The sequence below is a fragment of the Bactrocera neohumeralis genome, chromosome 4 (genome assembly GCF_024586455.1).
Source record: "Bactrocera neohumeralis isolate Rockhampton chromosome 4, APGP_CSIRO_Bneo_wtdbg2-racon-allhic-juicebox.fasta_v2, whole genome shotgun sequence".
Taxonomy (NCBI): domain Eukaryota; kingdom Metazoa; phylum Arthropoda; class Insecta; order Diptera; family Tephritidae; genus Bactrocera; species Bactrocera neohumeralis.
This window is the reverse complement of record NC_065921.1, coordinates 27396600-27419676: the sequence shown is the minus strand read 5'-3', so window position 1 is coordinate 27419676 and position 23077 is coordinate 27396600. Positions and strand designations below refer to the sequence as shown.

The 23077-nt window shown below is 37.8% G+C and overlaps 1 protein-coding gene across 4 annotated transcripts in view; it reads right to left on the bottom strand.

Annotated features, from left to right (window-relative positions):
• LOC126755286 (SPARC-related modular calcium-binding protein 2) overlaps positions 1-23077 on the bottom strand; it is a 50307-nt gene that overhangs the window by 4392 nt on the left and 22838 nt on the right. The window contains exons 3-6 of one of the 4 annotated variants that reach the window (XM_050467742.1): positions 5302-5458; positions 4742-5238; positions 4495-4609; positions 554-925 (exon numbers count right to left, since the gene is read on the bottom strand). In XM_050467742.1, coding sequence (XP_050323699.1) covers positions 554-925; positions 4495-4609; positions 4742-5238; positions 5302-5458 — 1141 coding nt within the window. Of the gene's footprint in view, positions 1-502; positions 926-4494; positions 4610-4741; positions 5239-5301; positions 5459-23077 lie in introns of all 4 variants that reach the window. The other 3 variants (XM_050467740.1, XM_050467741.1, XM_050467743.1) reach the window with 3 other exon arrangements.

Here is a 23077-nt window from a genome sequence, read left to right as displayed (position 1 = left end):
TTATTTACTCGACAATTTAATACATGATGTGTATGTATGTATATATGTGCATGCTTTCCTACATAATGGGTGATCCAAGTAGAGATACTTTTTTCAATAGCCTTTTTTGACAGATCACGCGTGAGTCGTGTAGTGAGTCGAGTCGATTGGCCATCAAAAACGTGTGATATCATACCGTTAGAATTTTTCCTGTGGCGATATGTAAAGTCTAAAGTCTATGCGGACAATCTCGCTTCGATTCAAACTTCGGAGCAAAACATAGCGGGTTCATTTGCCAGTAACCAATCGAAATGCTCGAACGAGCCATAGACGGTTGGACCATCTGAGACGTAGCCGCGACCAACATTTGAAAAAGATAACCTTCAAACAATAAATGCCAAAGCATTCCCCGTGAGGTTCTGTGTTTTATTTTAAAGTAAGGAACCTCAAAATGGATCACCCTTTATGTGTATATATGTGTGTTAATATGCGAATATATGCGTGCATGTATGTATGTACGTACAATGTATACGTGTTGAATTTAGCATGCGTAACGTATCGCTATTTTCACCACCATCTTCCTGCTCGTAGTCCTCATCCTCATAGTCGCCATGCAGCCCACCACTTTCATCTTCATCGCCCGTACTTTCGCTCTCCAAATCGTCAAAAGTGCTCGATGAATGATTGATATTGTTCAGATTATCATTTCGATTTAAATTGAAATTGTTGTTGTTATTGTTATTACTATATGTATTATGATTTTGTTGTTGTTGTTGGTGATTATTCAGGTGCATTTGTGATGTATGATGATTATAGGGTGGCACTGCATGCCGATTATTGCCGTTGTTATTATTTTGCGGCAGTTGTTGTTGTGGTGTATAGCCTTGGTAGCTGTTGCTGGAGATGCTGTTAACGGCATAGTTTTTATTTTCAGCAGCCGAATGACCTGCAGTTGGAATTTCAATTGCAATGTAAATATGTAAAATGAAATTGAATTATAATACAGTAGATACTCGGTAACAGCAACTAATAAATAAAAATATGTATCTGTGTATATATGTGTATATTTAATTTTCTTAGCAATAAATTAAAAAAATGCTTTTTCAAGATTTTCAAATAGCAATAACGGCTTTCAAATATATGTACATACATATGTATGTCAAATTTAACTTTCAGCCAAAAATTAGTTTTTTAATAACATAAATGTTAAGTAACAAAGTGCTGCCATTTGTAATATGATGAGCAAATCGTATAGTTCTGTGTTAGGTGTCTTTCAAGGAAGCAGCTTATCTTTTTTGCCTGAATTCTTAAGAACTACTTAATTTTTTTACCCGAGCCAATAAAAAGCTTTTCTATTTTATTATTCTTAATTTCTTTATAGTATGCTTCTATGTTAGTTGCTGCAACATACCCACTTTTACACTAATTCGGAACCGTACTAGGCTCTCCCCTACCCGGTGTAACAATTTCAAAATGTTTATTGCAATTAATTGCAATTCAATTCTCTTTGTAATTTAGATAATTGCAATAAATTGAGAGGTCAATTGAAAAGTCCCTCGGCAACAATAGTAAAACACATTTTTTTGCACCTGTGCTTCAAAATTGACCTCAGTTTTGGCTAATACCTCTTCATTCGGCGAAAATTTCTCCCCAGCGAGCAATCTCTTGAGATCCTAGAACAGGAAATAGTCGCTGGAGGCCAGATCTGGAGAATGTCTTGGATGCAGAAGCAATTCGAAGCCCAATTCATGAATTTATGCCATTATGAAACAGAATTCTCTTCTTCTTCAAATGCGGCCATTTTTTGTCGATTCCGTCCATAACTTCCTTCGACTATGTAATAGTCGCTGTTAAAGGTCCTTATTTTTTCAAGGTAGCCAATAAAAATTATTCTATGCGCATCCCAAAAAGCAGACGCTATAATCTTGGCAGCCGACTGTTGCGTTTTTCCTCGGCATTGATCGCGTTCGATTGACTGTCGATTGCACTTCAGGGCAAAATAGGACTGAGTCAATAAAAAACTTTATTGAACCAATCGTAACAATTCTTTAAAAACTTTCAAAATAGGCTCCTTCTGCGTCCAAGCATTGAAAGCGTCACGGAAGGCATTTTTCGAAATAGTCTTGGGAGATGAGGTGCATGATGCTTGGATCCCCTCTGTCGTTGCCAAATAATTGCCTTTCATCGGCCTTTTCAATATCTTATCAACAAGCGAAATTCCTGTTAATCCATTTTTTTTACAATAACAAAAGTTACTTCACTCAAAATATATATAATATAATTTACATATGGATTTAATTCTAGTAGCACCATCTATGCGTCAGGCTTGAATCTTTTCAATTGACCTGTTACATTAGTGGTTGCAAACAACCGTTGGTCAGTAGATAATAATAGGTGTCTTCGATTCGCCATTTCTCTGCACCCCATCTTTAAAATTACACGTAAAAGCAACTAAAAGGCTATTGAGTTGAAGTGATACAAGAGAGAAAGCGGATACTTGATTAAAAAGTTTGGCTAATCGAAGACAGCCATTGTTTAATAACTATACATAAGTTAGAGGCAAATGTTGCTTACACCGAGTACACACTGTAATATTTAATCAGTACATAAGATGGAGTGGAATATTGATGTAATTATATGTGGATGCATTTGTTATGTTGGGCAATATAAAAAGTTAGTAAATCATTAAAATAATTCATTAAAAAAATGCAAGCAAATGTAATTTCAATGCCCATTCAAAGCCAATTAAATAGTTTGGTATTCTTTTACTAGCTATGAGTGCCATAGGTCTGAACAATGAGGTATGAGGGAGAGTTCCCAATTGACTGAAATGCCCATTAATACAGTTTGTGGATCAGATATATATGTATATGTATATATGTAAAAAAATAATCAGCGTGGCGAGCTGAGTAAATTTAGCCACGTCCGTCTGCGTGCATACATGCAAACTAGTCTCTTAGTTTTTGCATAGTTTACAATCCAAGGCATCTCTACAATCTTCGAACAAATTGTTCAGCTCGGACAAATATAGTTTATAGCTGTCATACAAAATAACCGATCAAACTCAAGCCCTTGTGTGGAAAACCGATTCATTTGTGTAGGGTTATATAACTTCCGTGCAACCGAATTTACCGCTTTTGCTTCTTTGAATTGTATCCGAAATTTTAGCTACATATATTTCACAGAATTTATTAAAATTAAAATTACTCATACGCCATGTCAAACTATACAAATTTCTATGCATGTCCTATAACTCGTTGCATTCGTGTGAAAGATCAAGAACTTTCTTAAGCTTATGAAGCAAAAGGAATCGAAGCTAAAAATGTCATGAATATTGGTATCTGCTCCTTCATTGGTTTCAGGGATAAACGAAATAAATTTTACGACTTTTTCGTCCTGTTACTTTTTTGGAGTGCATTTGACAGAAAAACATATCTTTCGTGACGTCCTACACGAAAAAACGAAATGCTTTGTTTCAATTACTATGGAAGTTTGGCAGTTCGTTTCGTTTATGGCTTTACGTATCAGAAACTTGTCTATATCGCTCTTCGTTTTCATGAAATATTATACAAAAAACGGCTGGAAATATATTTTCAAACTTTGTGAAATTTCCTCCATTTCATAAAATGTCAAACAATTTACAAATGTTGATCTCAGAGGAAACATTTGATATTTGTTACTTTTCTTTGAAAATTCTGTAAAGTTTTTGGAACTTTGAATAGATACAGCGACCAAGTTGGATAACTGTTGTCCATACTAAATGTTTAATTAAAGATCCTGACCAATCTTTCATTAACTTATTACCCATCGATCCAAACAGTGATAGAACCGCGAAATAAAAGACTTGACCCGATAAAATCTGGTTCAAACCTGATATGGTAGAACAGGCTGTAGTGGGAATTGTGAAACCGGAGTGATACTTGCTCAACCTTTTTCTCAGTATTATAGCAGGTTAAAATTCTGAATAACTGGACTCTAACATGCAAAACCCCATGTATGTAATGAGTCTCCGCATGATACTAAACACCTCTTTGCATGCCAAATGAAACCAAATCACTTAATCCATCTCTCTCCCATTTGGTTCGAACCCGTCAAAACAGTTCGTTTCCTGAGCGTAACGTTAAGTTATTATGACAACTAACTTAATTCTTACAACAACTACAATAACAAACAATCATTCATTATGAAAAATACCGTTGAGCCCATAAAGCTAATCCCTCGTAGTCATACCTTGTGCCCTATCTCATAAATTCATACTCGGTTAGTATTTCAGTTTTAGAATTTCTAGAAATTAGCACTTTTCATGCAGAAATGTGATGAGTAACAATGAAAATTGTAATGAATTCACCCTGCCCTCCGATTTTCGACTGTTATTCATTAGTTTTTATTTTGTGTTTATTTTGTAATCCAATGTAATCGATCAATATGAATATAGTAACCTAAAAGTAACTGTTAGTAATGGCTTCGTTAGACCGAATGCTATGCAAAAAGAAAAATAAAAAAAACAACACTCACGATTAATTTCATCTTTCGAGAAGCAATCATTCCATTCGGTCAGTGTCAATCGATCGTCGTCATCCAAATCGCAGAACTTGCCAAAAGCACGTCCACAACGTCTCGGCTTCACCGCCTGTGCAAAGAATTTATAATTAAAGAATAATAATTCAGCCAAAGAGACAATGTATTCAGTAACATTCATTCAACAAATTGAGAAACACATACACACACACACACATTTATATGTATATATATGACAACTCACCCGCTTGACGAGCTTCTTTAGTTCGCGGAATTCATTTTTGTCCAACATTTGATTTGCATTCACATCCAAGTAGGTAAACTTCCAATCGAGCACCAACTTATCATTGGACGCACCCTCGCCACCCTCCGCCGTTTTGCCGGACAGGCCACGTTTCAGCTGTCCCGCTCGCACGTATTCGCTTTGGAAGACTTTGATGAGATTGGCATTGAAGGCAGCACGATCGACGGCGGTGCACGTGCGCCGGAGACGACTTGGACTCACGTGACGTGACGGTGATCGACGTATATTCGCCTTGGTGTATTCGCGACATTTGGGCTTGCCATTACGGACCGATGTATTCTCGATGGGTTTGCCGGCGATGTCGCTACACCAACAGCCCATATCGCCTAGGCATTGCACGGCCGCATAGGTGCCGTCCGATTTGCAGCGTGGTATGAATTTCGGTGGACCACTGGACCGATGCTTGAGCGCATATTCACGTGCCTCTTTGCAAGCTGCTGGTGAAACGAAAAAGTGCTTAGTTTATTTTAGCGTATTTTGTAGGTTGTTACTTGACTCACCTTTGCAGTGTCCTCGATACTTGAGACTCACTTGATAACCGCTGCATTGTGCGCGCAATAAATGACAGCGCGATGGGTAGGTTTGATCGTCTGTGCCACAGACAGGGCGACCTTTGGTCTCGTCACATTCGCCACCCCGGGCAGCACATTCAGATATCTGTGGGTAAAGTTAAATTTATGTTACCATGAGGTTTTAGGATATATTTAAGAGAGTAATGTAACAAAGGGGAAGTTTTTTATAAATCAAGTGAATGTATGAAACATCAAGTAAAATAAATGAACTATTCTTTCATTTGATAGCTTTAGGAATATGATCGTAGTCGAATTGTGGTGAGCCAAGCCGGGATTGACGATCTGGAAGCTTTTGGAATGTGTTTGGGGGGTTGTTAGAGAATCATCTACTATGAGCTGCACCCCTACGACCGAACTCCCGATTCGGACTTGTACTATCAACAATTGCACCATCTGAAGGAAACAATCATCCAGCAGCGGTCAGCTATGACCAATAGTAGGTGAATTATATTCCACCACCCATCAAGACAATATTGTGACTAGAAGCTCTGGAGGCTTAATTAGGGGTTTTTACGCATCCACGTAATAGACCATACCTAGCACCAAGTGAATACTGCTTGTTCCTGTCTATGGCGAATGGGTTTGCTGGGTTCGCTTCAAGGGAAGCTTGGGAAATTCGACTGTCGCGGTTTTTGCGTTCATTAAATAGGACGAAGAAACGCAGTTAAGTCATAAAATACACATACAGGAAGATTCTGTGTCAGGATAAACTTTATTTTTTGCTTTAATTGATTTGAAAGCTTGCAAGTAGATGAATATAGAAAATTCTTTTTCTGAAGGTTCTAATGACGAATATTTTCTAACAATTTGAATATTATCCCAACCAAAGCAAACCAGACCTTATGAGAAGAGAAGAACCTCCGCCCTCCGAGCCTCAACGGACTTTTCCATAACTAAATTCATCAAGGACCTCTACGAAGAAACATAAAACAGCGCTCAGAGCTCTTCATTTTTTATACCCTAAACACAGAGGAATGGGACTGATTTTCTTCCGCCGCAACTGTACTTCGTAGCGTGCCCGCACCGACTGTATTCGGTAGAGAGCATTCCAAGCTAACGAACGAGCGGCTGGTCAGTTGTCTCCGAGGACATAGAGAGTCAAGACCAACATTTTCGCGCGAGCAAGACCGGCATCCCAACGCTTCCTCAGCCGCCCTACAGCCAGATGTGGCACCCGGACTTTATTTGTTTCCTTGCCTGAAAAGGCCGATGAAAGGCAAGCATTTTGAGCCGACAGAAGGGATCCAAGCAGCATGCACCTCGGCTCTCAAGGCTATTCCGGAGAATGCCTTCCCTGATGCCTTCAATGCTTGGAAATCGCGCTGGCAGCGCTGCATCGACTCAGAAGGAGCCTATTTTGAAAGTTTTTAAAAAATTTTAACGATTGGTTCAATAATTGTTTTTAAATCAATTCAGTCCTATTACTTTCCGGACAATCCCTGTATTAAGTTTACCACGAAGTTTGTAATATCTAGAAAAAAATGTTGGAGACTCTATAAAATATGTATGTACTACTGTGGGCAAAAAAAAGTAAGTACATTTCGCGTGAAACCCCATTTTCGAAATATTTTTCTTTGTAGGTTGGTATGACTGTCAGTGCCATCTAATAAAATAATCATTAGTGTTTCTGAAGTACATAAAGTGCATTCGAAGATATTCATGATGAACGAAATTATTCAACAAAGAAGTTCTATTAAATTTTAATCTCGAAATCAGATTTCTGGTGCCGAAACGTTCGGACGAACCACATCCAGAACGGTCGTCAACATTAACTGATGTTCAACACGTCAATATAATAAAGTAATTGGTGATTGAGAATCGACGATTAACAGTCAGAGATGTTACTGCCATCGTTGGAATATCGGAAGGATCAGTTAAAACCATTTTGAAAGATCATTTGGGCCTAAGAAAAGTAAAATCACGATGGATTCCAAAATCGCAATGCTTTCAACTATCAGGATGTCATGAAATGTATTATTACTGACTATAAGTCTTGGATCTACGGTTACGACCCGAAAACAGAATCAATCGCCCGAATATCGTGGCAAAGGCGAGCAGAACTGAACAAACCACGTCAAAGCAGTTCAAAAATCAAGGCTATCTTGACAGTTTTCTTCGATTATCGAGGTGTGGTGCACTTCGAACTCCTTCCTACTGGCCAAACTGTGAACAAGGAATACTATTTGAGTGTTATGAGCAGTTTGCGTGAAGCTATTCGTAAAAAGAGGCCGGAATTATGGACCGACAACTCGTGTATTTGCATCATCGCATACTGCATTAATTCTTCATAAGTTTTTCGTTAAATTTTCAACCAGTATCGTGCCGCAACCTGGCTATTCAGCAAACGAATTTTTTAAGAATTTTAAAATTTTCAACAAAGTCTTACAATTTATGCTCATATTAATATTTAAATGATCACTGTGACGAGCTGAGTCGATTTAATCATGTTCGTCTATCTGTCTGTCTGCCTGCCTGTCTATATACATATACGCGAACTAGTCCTTCTGTTTTCAAGATATCGATCTAAACGCTACTCTTTTGTCGAAACTACCGGTATCCGACCACTATAACATGCAGTTTTTGTATAGAAAAGACTTTTATTTGGCAACATGTTTTCAAGAAATTTTGCAAAGGATATTCCCAAAAGCAACGCTACAATATTCGAAAACAAATTCACATCAGAGCACTATAGCATATAGTTGCCATATATACAGATCTATCAAAATCAAGTTCTTATATGGAAAACTGTTTTTATACCCTGAACAGGGTATATTAAGTTTGTCACGAAGTTTGTAACACCCAGAAGGAAGCGACCCTATAAAGTATACATATGTATATATAAATGATCAGTATGTTGAGCTGAGTCGATTTAACCATGTCCGTCTGTTTGTCTCTCCGTCCGTCCGTCTGTCTGTCTGTATATATACGAACTAGTCCCTCAGTTTTTAAGATATCGTTTTGAAATTTTGAAAACGTCATTTTCTCTTCAAGAAGCTGTTCATTTGTCGGAACTGCCGATATAAGACCACTATAACATATAGCTGCCTTACAAACTGAACGATCGGAATCAAATGCTTGCATGGAAAACTTTCAAATGATAAGATATATTCACGAAATTCGGTATAGATTATTTTTTAAGGCAACAATGTAATTTCAGAAGAAATTGTTCAGATCGGATAACTATAGCATATAGCCGCCATACAAGCTGAACGATCGGAATCAAATGCTTGCATGGGAAACTTCCTCATTTGACGATATATCTTCACGAAATTTGGTATGAGTTATTGTTCATAGAAATAATGTAATATTGGAAGAAATTGTTCAGATCGGACCACTATAACATATAGCTACCATACAAACTGAACGATCGGAATCAGTTCTTGTATGGAAAACTTTTGCATTTGACGTGGTATCTTCACGAAATTTGACATGGATTACTTTAAAGTAATAATATAATCTCCTAAAAATTGTTCAGATCGGATTACTATAGCATACAGCACAAACTGAACACATATGTATGTAGTTACTAAAAGAAATTCTCCTGTGAAGGGCGTATTAGCTTCGTGCGTCTGAAGATAACGTTTCTTGCTTCCCTTTACTTCTGGTCCGTACTGCTTAGAGGGCTAGTCATCTTCAATCTAACCTTATTTGGCGAAACAGTTTGTCTATCAACTCTCACGTACTAAATTCCCTTTTTCCTACCGGTCACTTTGGTGTGAATTCTTGGTATTCGCAATCGGTAAAAGCGTATATATCACGTTTATTTATTGTTTCTGTAATTTATAGGTAGATATGTTTACATACTGATTGTATACAATAGCAAATATAAATATACAAATAAAGTGGATATTAGTCATAACATAACGTTTCACTTCGTTATTTAGACTTTGTTATCTGACTCCCAGAGCGCCAAACCTAACATGAGGCTAGGCGACCAGCTCCTACAACATTGCTTACATACTCAACAACAACAACTATGTTACAAATGTACGAACTGTCAATGCAGCAGGGCTGATTGTGTCATGTTGTTATGCTGATGAATGATACGAGACTACAAAGGCACCTACATTACAATGCAAGTCTGCGTTATGAGTTAAAAAATGTGTGTGGAAGCTACCGCAACGATTCACGGTATTTACACTAAGCACGCGCCTGATAAACGCGGACACGCTACAAATGTGAAGCTTGTTTATACTTGTATTACTCACTATATAATTTACCAAGGGGCTGTTTGATAAATCGGTGGTATTTTGTGTGTGAACCAATTTAGTCGAACTTTTCCAATTGGTACAGTGGAGAGTATATTACTCGAAAAAATTAAAGGCCTAAAATTTGAAGTGATCTCAGAACGTCTAAGCGATTTTGTAAGAATGTTTTCAATGGCTGAAATACATTATGACAAAAAAGTGCCCGGAAATTGTAAATAGAACGCAAAATATGTAGTTATTCATCAATATTTATTTTGTCAACATCAAAGTAATCCCACCAGTTGTATGCCAAAAATTTTTCCAGCCCTCGAATCACTTTTCATAAACACTTTTTGGGATGGCCTTCAGCGTATTTAGTTTTATATCTTCGATCGACTGAAGACGGGTTCCACGGAGCGGCAATTTCAGTTTGGGGCAACAAGAAAAAATCACACGAAGCCAAAACTGGTGAATATGGTGTTTTATCGATGGTATTCAATGCGTTTTTGGCTTTAAATTCGGTCACAATCGTGGATGTGATCCAGATATTGTCGGCCATGCGCTGTTCTCTTGCGTTCGACCGCTAGATTTATAGTGCATTGAACTACTTGCTCTTAGAAAGGTTTATATTATTGTAATTGTAGGAGTTCCTTCTTGACCTTGTTCTGCGTTTGGGAGCGCATACCTTCAGACATCCCACCGAGCTGGCGGGAATGGAAATTAAACGTCTGTGCAAGTTTGTATTGGCTACTAAGCGTTTTACTAATTTATAGTTCGAACACAGGAGTTCTTCTTTTCTATGGCCTCACAAATCGATCTTTGATCAGCTATCTAACCTAACCTAACCTAATCTAATTGTAGGAGTTCTAACTAGACATTGCCTAACTTGTACGGCGGAAGTAAGTGGAAACATCTAGTCACTCTTCCTACATTTTCCAGCTTTTCCTAGACTGACCTTGAAACCTATCTGTACTCATACCTTCGGCGAACTAGCCAAATTGGCTGGAATTGATCTGACGGAAAAAATGTTTGACATGAACGAAGTGTTTCGTACCATCTATACTTAGGAGTACTTAGCATCATACAGGACCGGCGTTCTTTGCAGTCCAAACGGTACTCTTCGTGACCTTATTGCAAGGATCAGCCAGTAACCTAACCTTCTTTAATAACCGCCAAATATGCTAGAAAATAGTGTAGTGTTGCATTTGAAAATAAATTGAAAATATCATTGACTCGTCAAACACGCCGCGTATGTATGTATGGATGTATTTATACTATATACATACATACATATGTATCAGCAAAAAATAGTAAAATATTTCAATTTTAATTTCGAGCGAAAACCCACTCGTCCAAATATTTCTAAGTAGGTATGACTCTCAGTGACATCTCTATATAGGGACAACTTCTCTTCTTCTTTACTGGCGTGGAAACCGCTTACGCAGTTACAGCCGAGTTAACAACAGCGCGCCAGTCATTTCTTCTTTTCGCTACATAGCGCCAAATGGAGATTCCAAACGAAGCCAGATTCTTCTCCACCTGATCTCTCCAACGTAGTGGAGGTCTTCCTCTTCCTCTGCTTTCCCCGGCGTGTACTGCGACGAATACTTTCAAAGCTGGAGTATTTTCGTTCATTCGGATGACATGGCCTAGCCAGCGTAGCCGCTGTCTTTTAATTCACTGAACTATGTCAATGTCGTCGTATTTCTCATATAGCCCATCGTTCCATCGATTGCGATATTCGCCGTGGCCAACGCGCAAGGGACCATAAATCTTCCGCAGAAAATTTCTCTCGAAAACTCGTAAAATCGACTCATCAGATGTTGTCATAGTCCATGCTTCTGCACCATATATCAGGACGGGAATAATGACTTATAGAGTTTTGTTTTTGTTCGTCGAGAGAGGACTTTACTTCTCAATTGCCTACTTAGTCCGAAGTAGCACCTGTTGGCAAGAGATATTCTGCGTTGGATTTCGAGTCTGACATATTGTTGTTGGTGTTAATACTGATTCCAAGATAAACGAAATTATTTATGACTGTCAACAGTTACGTGGGAGCCAAGTCGCGAATGCGACGACTGTTTGCTTGATGACACGAGATATTTCGTCTTGCACTAATTCACCACCAGACCCATTTGCTTCGCTTCCTTATCCAGTTTGGGGAAAGCAGAACTAAAGGTACGGTTTTTAAGGCCAATCATATCGATGTAATCGCCGTAAGCCAGCAGTTGTACACTCTTATAGAAGATGGTACCGTCTCTGTTAAGTTCTGCAGCTCGAATTATTTTCTCCAGAAGTAAGTTGAAGAAGTCACAAGAAAGGGAGTCGCCTTGTCTGAAACCTCGTTTGGTATCGAACGACTCGGAGAGGTCCTTCCCGACCCTAACGGAGCTTTTATTGTTGCTCAACGTCAGTTTACACAGCCGTATTAGTTTTGCGGGGATACCAAATTCATACATCGCGGCATAAAGGCAGCTCCTTTTCGTGCTGTCAAAAGCAGCTTTGAAATCGACGAAAAGGTGGTGTGTGTCGATTCTCCTTTCACGGGTCTTTTCAAAGATTTGGCGCATGGTGAATATCTGGTCGATTGTTGATTTGCCAGGTCTAAAGCTTAAAGGCTTTACTTATACCCATTCAGTGTATGATAAAAACAAAAAATGTTAAGCATTCAATCTTATTTACATCAACAGTTCAACAAGCTGTTTAATCCATTTAATTAATTTAAATGTCGTTTTTCAGTGCCTCACATTTATGCATAAGTACTTAAGGTACTCATGTATATGAATATAAAATTATGTAGTTATGTATCTAAGCGTGTTCTTTAGTATGCAATAAGCCTGCGCGCTTTAACATGCAACCCACACATACATATTTACATATAAATTTCATTACATATGTACATTCATATGCATATGCGTGTGGGTGTGTGTCTGTATTAAATGTCGTGCGCATCCTAATCCAACTGCTCGTTTAATCTGCGAAGAATATATCTCAATCAACGCTGCATGAGCAAGTGCAAGCCTCGAGGCGGCGCTTGTGACGGACGCCACTGGAAAATTCATTGCATTCTCGAAGCGCCGAGTGCCGACTGCCGAGTGCTAAGTGCATAAATTCAAAGTGACAGCCGCTAATGAAAGTAATGAAATTTTATTCCATTTTATTCTACGCATGCTTTGTTATTCGCATTCCAACTGCATATCCAGACGATAGATAATTTGAGGTGCCGGTGCCTTCGCTGCTGTGATTATCGTCATCAGCATCAATTAACTCATTGTTCGGCCGTAAAAGGAGTGAAATTGAATTTTGCAATAAAATCTTAAATATTCGTAATTCAATAAAATGTGTACGTGCCATAATTATTAGAAAATTTTCGTCTTACTTTACATATCGAAAGCTATAAAAGATTGGCATCTTAGAAATCCCAAGAAAGTATTAAAGGAAAATAAAATAAAAAAGAAATAACAGTTCGCTAGGCACGTGTTGACTCAAATGTAAATTTGATTAATTTTGTAATAAACTGAAGGTTTTATTTAACAAAGTTAGAATGAACCAATTTAGGTCTAATAGGCACCATCACATACAACTTGCTGCCATTTCCCTATGGGCCAAAACCTGAAACAATTTTCTCAAGTTTCCCTTGAGGCGATTTTTCATTCATTTCATTAATTTTTCATCATACGAAACAGAAAGTGATCACCTGGAGCTAGGTGCGGACTGTAAGGTGGATCAACAAGAACTTTCCAAACAAGCTGATACCGAATTCTGGCGTGTCACTTTCAATGTATGTGCCCCGACGTTGTCCTGTTGGAACACGATTTCTCTCCTGTTGAAGTTAGCTGCCCTTTTCTGTGAGATTGCTACTTTCAGATGGTCCAATTGTTTACAGTACAGTTCCGAATTGATGCCACAGATGCCAATGTCACCGAATAGAGCTGCAAAACACTCGATGAGAATATCGACAGTATCCTTAGTTTCATATTCGTCTCAATATCGATAGTTTATTTTGACTATGTATGTTGTGGAATCTAAGTCGTTCGGACCGACAATGTGTGTTTTCGATGAGTTTTCACCGACAACTATCAATAGCGGCATTCTCTTGCTCTTGCAAGATTGCACGATGACACAAAATGCAAAAATCCTATACCGAAATATGCAAGGCCAATAGCAATTCTGCAATGGGTGCTGCAGAATCTAGTGATATACTTATGACGGCACGAAAATAAACATGGGTTTTAGTCTGACATATTTTACAGCCGTTGCAAATAATTTTCTGTGTGTGTTTTTTGTTGTGCCATTGCACCAAGAGGAAAATTCTGCAATTTCTGCACAGGGCAAGGTTTTGCAAGAGCAAGAGAATCCCCCTAATATGAGAATATCAAGTGACAGCTGTATTTGTATATGGAATGTAAACAAATATTAAGTGACAATTTAGGGCCGGCAAAATATGTCTTCCAAAAACATCGATTAAACTAGAGCAGGCACCGATTATAATGAGTGGAATGTAAGTTTTCAAGTAGTATACAAGAGTAGAGAAGGTTAATATTGCCAATTGAGCTTTAAAAAACTCAACTTTAGCAGAAATCTCTGGCCTTGGTCTATACTATCAACAGTTTCGAAGCTCTATCACTAATTACACAGTGAACCCTTCTTAACCGCAATCATGCACCGGTGACTTTATACCGCATATATCGGTCAACATGTGAGTTATCTCAATGAAATTGGGATAGCGTATTTTACTGATAACAGTGTATCTTTAAACCTAAAATTAATAAAATTGGGCTTACAGGTATGCAATCACTTTGGTTTCTCTGGGCAACTCGCTTTCTTTTCCAAAGCAACGCAATTCACTCAAAGGGAGTCGAGGACGATGTCAATTCTTCCACTATGAATGCCATTTAATGCATAACAGAGATCGAAGGTGCTAACAAATCCCGTTTAAGCATTAAGGCACTCATGCGATTAAAAATATAGCTTTTTGTAAATTTCATCTACATACATACATATTTGATGTTCTATAAATTAAAATAAAGTAGATCTACATAAAGTTAATAAAAAGAGAAGACTAGAAATCGAAAGACTCTCATAGCAGGGTCTAATTATTTACCAAATTTTTATTCATGATATTGGCCCATAACACTTAAACTATCCCCTAACAGGAGTTTTGTGAGAAGGTATTTTTTTGGGGTTAGGATAGGTGCAGATTGAGTTTATTTTGAGCTGAATTGGTCTTCAAACAGGACGTCAACGCTTTTTGCGAAGAAAGAAACTTGATGACTAATTTTGTTGGATGCTTCATATAATCCCTTTAACTGCGAAGCTCCTAGATATCTAAGACAAGTTTTAGACAAGACAAAATAGTTCCCTTCAATACCATTTTTATACTTCAAAATAGGCCTCAATTTCGGCCAGCGAGCATTCTTTTGAAACCAGGAAACAGCACTGGAGGACAGATTTGCAGAATAAGGTGGATGTATAAGCTATTCGAAGCCTAATTCATGGATTTTTCCATCGTTTTCACTGACTTGTTACACAGCACTTTCTTTTTCTTCAAATGCGGCCGTTTTTCGTCGATTTCGTCCTTCATTTTCTTCGACTATGTAATAGTCACTGTTGATGTTCCTTCCTTTTTCAAGATAGTCAATGCGCATCCCATAGACGCCATAACCTTGTCAGCTGACTGTTGCCTTTTTCCATGATATTGCACGGATTCATCGTATGCAGTTCACACGAATGACTATTGATTGGACTTCGAAGTGAAATGATAGAGCCATGTTTCTTCAATTGTCACATATCGATCTTGGTCACCCACTTTGCACAAGGCTTTCTCATGCCCAAATATTCGTGAATAATATACATACTCAATATATAATCATGTACACGTTCAGTTGATATTTTTAGAGTGCCTGCTATCTCGAACAACTTCACTTTATGGTCATCCGTAATTATTTTGTGGACTTTTTTGATGTTTCTGTTGGTAACAACCTCTTTTGAGCGTCCCCTGCGTTCACCGTTTTCGGTTCTTATTTCACCACGTTTAAACTTATCTTATCAATCCGTAATGGTTGATTTTCCGGGAGCATTGTACGGAAACTCTTCTACTTCAAATTTATTATTTCCCTTCAATGAGCAATATTTTAGCAACATCCGAAACTGTTATTTTCCCAATATAAATTTGTACACTCAAAATGATATAATTCGCAAACTAATGATCCGATAGCTGTAAAATTTATACACCCGCTTTGTGAAGGTTAGGTCTAACTAAAACTTATATTGATTTAATCCTAGTAGCGTCATCTAAGTATCAGGCCAGGGACTTTTCAATTGATCCTCATAAAAACTTTCAGCCGCAAAAACTGATTTTGAAGCCTAAATCAAACATCTGACAAGATATAAGATCGATATAGTTATTATTGCAGCTAAAAGTATTGCAATAACTAAAGGACCGCCTACAAAAAGATACGTGAACACAAGTGATCAGTAAACTTGCAAGTGATAGTCGAGAAACATCATTAAAGAATTTTTCCTTTGAAAACCTTTTCCAGAAATGCCATCTTCGTGAAGAAAAAGAGGAATGTAAATGCATGTTTATGTCTTAAATTGACATTGGCTACGACTTAGACAATTTTTGGCTTCAATAGAATAGTGCTCTTTGACGCACGGTTCATGCCAGAATCGATCTTTTGAATGCCAAATTCTGAAAAGCTTTTTTGCGGGGCTCCGTGAAAAACCAAATCTAGTCCAAAAAATCATTACCGCTTCAGGCCCCTAATGGAAGATTATTTTATATTTATAAATCTCATCTATATTATTAATTTAAATAACTTTAAAGTTTTCATCTTCTAGCAAAATTTTTTCTGTAGGGTCTTCACCTGGCATGCATCTACATAATGGTATGTAAAGTGTTAAGGCAACTTTGGCACTGCCGCATTTGTAAATCATTTTTCGTCTCACCAAGGCGGACACTTCAGGAGGTGAAGCAAAATACAAAAAAAAACTCAACAACGACAACAAAAACATAACACCAAATCTGAGACCATAACATGGAGCAAAGAAGGTTGATGATCAACCTTTCTGTAACCTTCCCTTTGCACTTAATTTGTTTTGGTTTTTTATTTTTACTTCAAGACCAATCTTTAAGATCTGCCAGACTGCCTGTCGCTTGCACTGCCACCGTCCGCTACATATGTATGTACATATAAACATATATTCACACAAATCTACTGGTACAATGTCAGTTAGTTCGCTCTCTTTTTTAGTTTTTCGGCTTTTTTTTTTCTCTGCCGAACTGAAACGTCAATTCGTTGCCAAGCCCTCTGCAGCAGCGAACTAAATGGTGAGAAAGTTATCCTAAATATTATAGTTTGTGGTCACATCGATTAAAGGCATTTTGTGTTTCGGCTTTTTATCTTCTTTTGTGAACTGAAGTGGTGCATTGTCTGCCGACAACTACATAATTGGATGTCAATGTGACTGTAGATATGTAGATATATGATATACAAGCATGCTTAACTGCGGCAAATGCCCTGCAGGAAATTGACAAACTTGAATGTGTTGGTACATTCACTCATTGCCACTTAACTACTGAGACAAGGTCGGAATATTTTGTTCCAGATTTGAAATGTTATTGATATTCGCATGAAGTTTTCGTGTTACTAAAATTTTTTTTATAATTCAATCTTGGTACAGTTAAAAGATCAAAAAAGTCGAAGAATCTCAAGTCTTAGCCGACACCAGGCATTTGGCACGGACTGTTTTGAATTCTAAAGCATTTTTCAGAAATATTTGGAGAAGGTCTTATGTCGGTAAAACAACAACAAATTGCCATTAGTCGACTATTTCTAATTAAAATGATCTAAGAATCAACGAGGGCAAGACGAAATATCTCCGGTCATCAAACAAACAGCCATCGCACTTGCGACTTGGCTCCCACGTCACTGTTAACAGTCATAACTTCGAAGTCATAGGTAAGTTCATCTATCTTGAAACCAACATTAACACCAACAACAATGTCAGCCTCGAAATCCAACGCAGAAGAACTCTTGCCAATAGGTGCTACTTCGGACTGAGTAGGGAATTGAGAAGTAAAGTCCTCTCTCGACGAACAAAGATCAAACTCTATAAGTCACTCATTATTCCCGTCCTACTATATGGTGCAGAAGCATGGACTATGACAACGTCTGATGAGTCGATTTTACGAGTTTTCGAGAGAAAGGTTTTGCTGAAGACGGCGAATATGAGCTGTTCGAGATATCCGACGACATTGACATAGTTCAGTGAATTAAGAGACAGTGGCTACGCTGGCTAGATCATGTCCTCAATGATAAAAACACTTCAGCTCTGAAAGCATTCGACGCAGTACCCGCCGGGGGAAACAGAGGAAGGCGAATACCCCCACTCCATTGGAGATATCAGGTGCACTTGGTATCTCAAATTGGCGCCAAATTGCGAAAAGAAGAAACGACTGGCGCGATAAATGGAAGAAGATCCGAATGAGTGAATTAAAGAATGTTGATGTTCTAATAAGTTGATACTGCATGACATGCAGCCAATGAAACAATCAATTTATCGAAGGAAACGTGAGCGCATTATCGCGTTCCTGAGCCTGTGATATGGTCACGAAGATTACGTGCGGAATTAACTACTTTTTGTAGGGTTATTTAGAGTCGCTTGTCTATGCAGATTAGTCCTAGATGATTGACTCATTATGTAATGAGGTTTCTGAGCTGAAGAAGTATAAGGTTCATTTTCTTACAGATCTAATTGAAAAATGATTCGAAAAGTTCTTATTTTTTTTTAATTTTTAGAAGGCATTGGAATAATCCACCAGAGGCAAGAAGGAAGTTCAATGTCCTACAGGGTAATCTGCGCTCATATTAAATGTCAGCAGTTTGCGATTGGCGGCAAAAAGCATTGTCCCTGCAGTCTTACTATATATATGTATGTATATAAATGTGTATGTTTGTCTGTAGAAGTATTTGTTTTCGATCTGTCCACCTGAACTGCAACGAGTTAAGAATATGAATTTTTCTACATCATAAGGAGAAACCGACCAATAAATAAAATTGAAAAGCAAATGAAAAAAAATAACGAAATGGCATACATACATGCACATATATGTTGCTGTGGACACACGTATGCTTGTATGTAAGTGTGTAAATGTGAGTATAAGTGGGTATCCAAAAGAACCTACGCTCCCTCATACCAATCCACGATGAGCTACTTTGCCGGCAGCCACTGAGAGATCGCTTGCTTAATGGTCGAAATATGTCTGACTTAATTCTGCCTTGCATGGTTGGCAGCCTAAATGTTACATACATATGTGTGTGTGAATCGTCGTCAGTCGACGCGTTGGTGATTCTTTTGTCGGCGCGTTGGCCGTTCGGTCAGTTGGTTGGTCGGCGCGTCAGTAAATCGACCGGCTGTCCATTTGTTTAAGCGAAGTGAGCGCAGAATGTTCAATCGGTCGAACATTTGGTTCGCGGCTTGACTGCCTGACTGGATGGCTTGGCCAAAGAGCACTCAGGTGTTCCGAACTGCTGTGGCAGACAATTTGTAGCCGTCACCAAAAAGAGTTAAAAATAAAAGCAAAAAATAAAAGGCGCGCATGAGCAGAAACATAGCCATATGCACCAACATACATACATACACACACAGGCACAAATAAATATAAATTTGAAGTGTTGTCTTAGGATTTACACCTTTCGGCCGCAAATACCGGCAAGCATGCGTATGTATATGTGTATATACAAGTACATACATACATACGACATCTTTTGTATGCCAGATTCTTAAGCGTTTTGATTCGCGCGAGTTCGGCTTTTGTTCTCTATTTTTATATTTTACTATAACTTTATTTTTATACTCTTGCATCATGTTGCTACAGAGTACTAATGGTTTGTTCACCTAACGGTTGTATGTACCACATACAAATATTCGAAATCGATATAGGGTTATAGATATACATAAATGATCTGGATGAAGAGACGAGTTGAAATCCAAGTGGCTGTCTGCCTGTCCGTCCGTCCGTCTCTCCGTCCGTGCAAGCTGTAGCTTGAGTAAAAATTGAAATATCTTGATATGCGCGTTCCTCGGCAAAAAAAGTTCGACTTGGTAGATGGGCGTAATCAGACCACTGCCACACCCACAAAATGCCATTAACCGAAAACCTATAAAGTGCCACAACTGAGCACTCAATTAAGATATAATTCTGTAATTTGGCACAGAAGTTGGCAGTAGCACGGGGCACAAGAGGGCAAACAATTTTGGAAAATTGGGAATGGCCCTGCCATTTATAAGTTTAATGTACATAACTCATGAGCCACTAAAGCTACAATAACCAAATTCGCCCAACGGGCTTAACCCCGATCACTCCCCATATAACGGTACTTTTCAAAACTACTAAGAGCGCAATAAATCAGTAACTAAATATGAGCGACATTAAATTTGACTCCCGAGATGGTAATAGAGGGCTCTAATGGAGCCGGGGTCAAAATTGGACCATTGGTATGGCACCGCCCACTTTTAGAGGAAATCTCATATCTCGAGACCCGACCAACCGATTTCGATAAAACTTAGTACGTGGCATTCTTCTTATATTTCTATGTCACAATATGAAAATCGATGAAATCGGAAAACCACGCCTGCTTCCCATATAGCACATTTTTAAATTCAAATTGATTCTTTTAATTTCCAATACATAAATCAAGAAGCAGTTAATATAACGGAATAAAACTTTGCACGAAAAATGTTAGTGTATGCCACCTTATGATTAAAAATAGTTCAAATCCAACAAAAACAGTTCAAGGCCGTAGGTCCCGAATATTTGGACCCCTGAAATTGACTTTTGATCGAAAACAGCGGTCAATATGTGAGATTATAATAAATTCAAAGATATCCCTTTTCTGCCAATGGCATGTCTGTAGGTCAAAAATGGGTCGAATCAGACCAATACTTCCCTTAGCCCCCAAATGCCTAATATAAAGATTTTCGAACTCCCGGGTAACTTTGTACCGCGGATTTCGGCGAATACGTGAGTTATCTCAATAAAACTGATAGAGCGTGTTTTACTTATAACAACGTATCTTTGTGCCTAAAATAGGTACATTTGAGCCAAAACTTTATATAACCCCTATATAACTAATATAAAGATTTTCGAACATCCGGCTGACTTTACTCCATCTGATTGTATTTTTAGTAGGTGTCATGTTAATAGTATGTGGTATTGAAAAAAATAAATAAAATCGGATCGATACTAGACCAACTCCCATATACTACGTATAATGTTTTTCGTTCAATTAAATTTATGCCGAATTTGTCTGTCTGTATACATATGTATATAGCGTATGTATGTATATATAAAATTGCTTAGATTCCGATCCTCTGGTTGACGTTTTACATCGTAAGGTATGTATTTCCCTGACTTTGATTTCTGCAAATTGCAAGAGCATAAAATGTTCGGTTATACCCGCACTTAGCTCTTCCTTACTTGTTAACTTTCTTTTGTTCATGCCTATACAAATATTTATTTGTGCGTAGTTTTTAGGGAGTTTTCTTTGCTGTACTCAATTAACCCTTTATGTAAATATATGTACTTGTACCTAATTTATGTTTTATGTGCCGTTTTCTGTACATACTTACATACAATAATCATATGTACATATTGTATGTATTTCTATTTTCTTCTCATACTTTTTATACCCTAAACAGGGTATATTAAGTTTGTCACGAAGTTTGTAACACTTAGAAGAAAGCCTCCTCTCCGACCCTATAAAGTATATATGTATAAATAATCAGTATGCTGAGTCGATTTAACCATGTCCGTCTGTCCGTCCGTCTGTCTGTCTGTATATACACAAACTAGTCCCCTCAGTTTTTAAGATATCGTTATGAAATTTTGCAAACGTCATTTTCTCTTCAAGTAGCTACTCATTTGTCGGAACTGCCGATATTGGATCACTATAACATATAGCTGCCATACAAACTGAACGATCGGAATCAAGTTCTTGTATGGAAAACTTTCACATTTGTCAATGTATTTTCACGAAATTTGGGTCTGATTATTTTCTAAAGCAACAATGTAATCTCCGAAGAAATTGTTCAGATCGGTTAACTATAGCATATAGCTGCCATACAAACTTAATGATCGGAATCAAATGCTTGCTTGGGAAACTTCCTCATTTAACGATATATCTTCACGAAATTTGGTATGAGTTATTGTTTATAGAAATTATGTAATATCGGAAGAAATTGTTCAGATTGGCTCACTATAGCATATAGCTGCCATACAAACCAAACGATCGAAATCAAGGACTTGTATGGAAATTTTCGCATTTGACGTGGTATCTTCACGAAATTTGACATGGATTACTGCTTAAGGTAATAACATAATCTCCGCAAAAATTGTTCAGATCAGATCACTATAGCATATAGCTTCCATACAAACTGCACACATAGTTACTAAAAGAAATACACCTGTGAAGGGTATATTAGCTTCGGTGCAGCCGAAGTTAACGTTTTTCATGTTTTATTATACCTCTTTTGTACCTAAGGCCCCAAACGGGTATCAAAATGTTGGATCAGCTTAACGTTGTCATAAAACTCGCTATAACTCCTTTATATTTATATGTATTTACATACATACTTGTATAGATACATATATATATGTAAACATATGTATGTATGTTTGCCGATGTGACAGCACTTATGTATCTTGTTATGCTCTTTTGCATAAGTCATGGATGACAGTTACCAATATTTGCACGGATGATATTATCCATTCCAATTCTTGTTTTTGTTCTTGTCTGTTACACTTTTGTACACACGATATACAAGTACATATGTACATATGTATGTATATAAAGGATCTAGCAACAAGCCCGACGTAATGTTAAATTGTAATAAAACACTCAAATTTGCTCAAAATGGGTTCTGTTTTTTGTTGTTAAGCAGATAATTGTATGCCATTTATGATTTGAACAAAACGTCGGCCAATTGGGGATGCAATTGCGTTTCCTGAATCACACGAGGATTTGATTCACGCGATAATTTTGTTTGCTGACGAATCCATGAATCCATGAAGACAGAAATGGGGCTCCTCTGAAAAGACCGTGTTTTACGTGAAGAGCTTTGACAGTAGCCAAGAAAGAACATGAATTTGTCGAATAATCTTGAACAATTTTTAAGCGTTGCATTAAAATGGAACATGACATGGTGGAATGGCAAATCTTACTGAACACACTGACATAATTTGACACCCGTTCCCACAACAGTCAGGGCTAAGTCACCGGAACAGAGCCGAATTTTTATCCGGTCAAGGTCTGTCAACTCGGTATCATGCCTGAAATTACTTCAGGAATGTTTTATGCCGCTACAATAACAACAACAACATTTGACACCCATCCGTAAATGAACACGGCCGACACGAGCTTTCGAAATCACGTCATTCCTACTGATATACGCTGTATATAAAACACACATTTTATTTACGCTAAGGCCTAACACAGAGTAGGTCTTCAAAA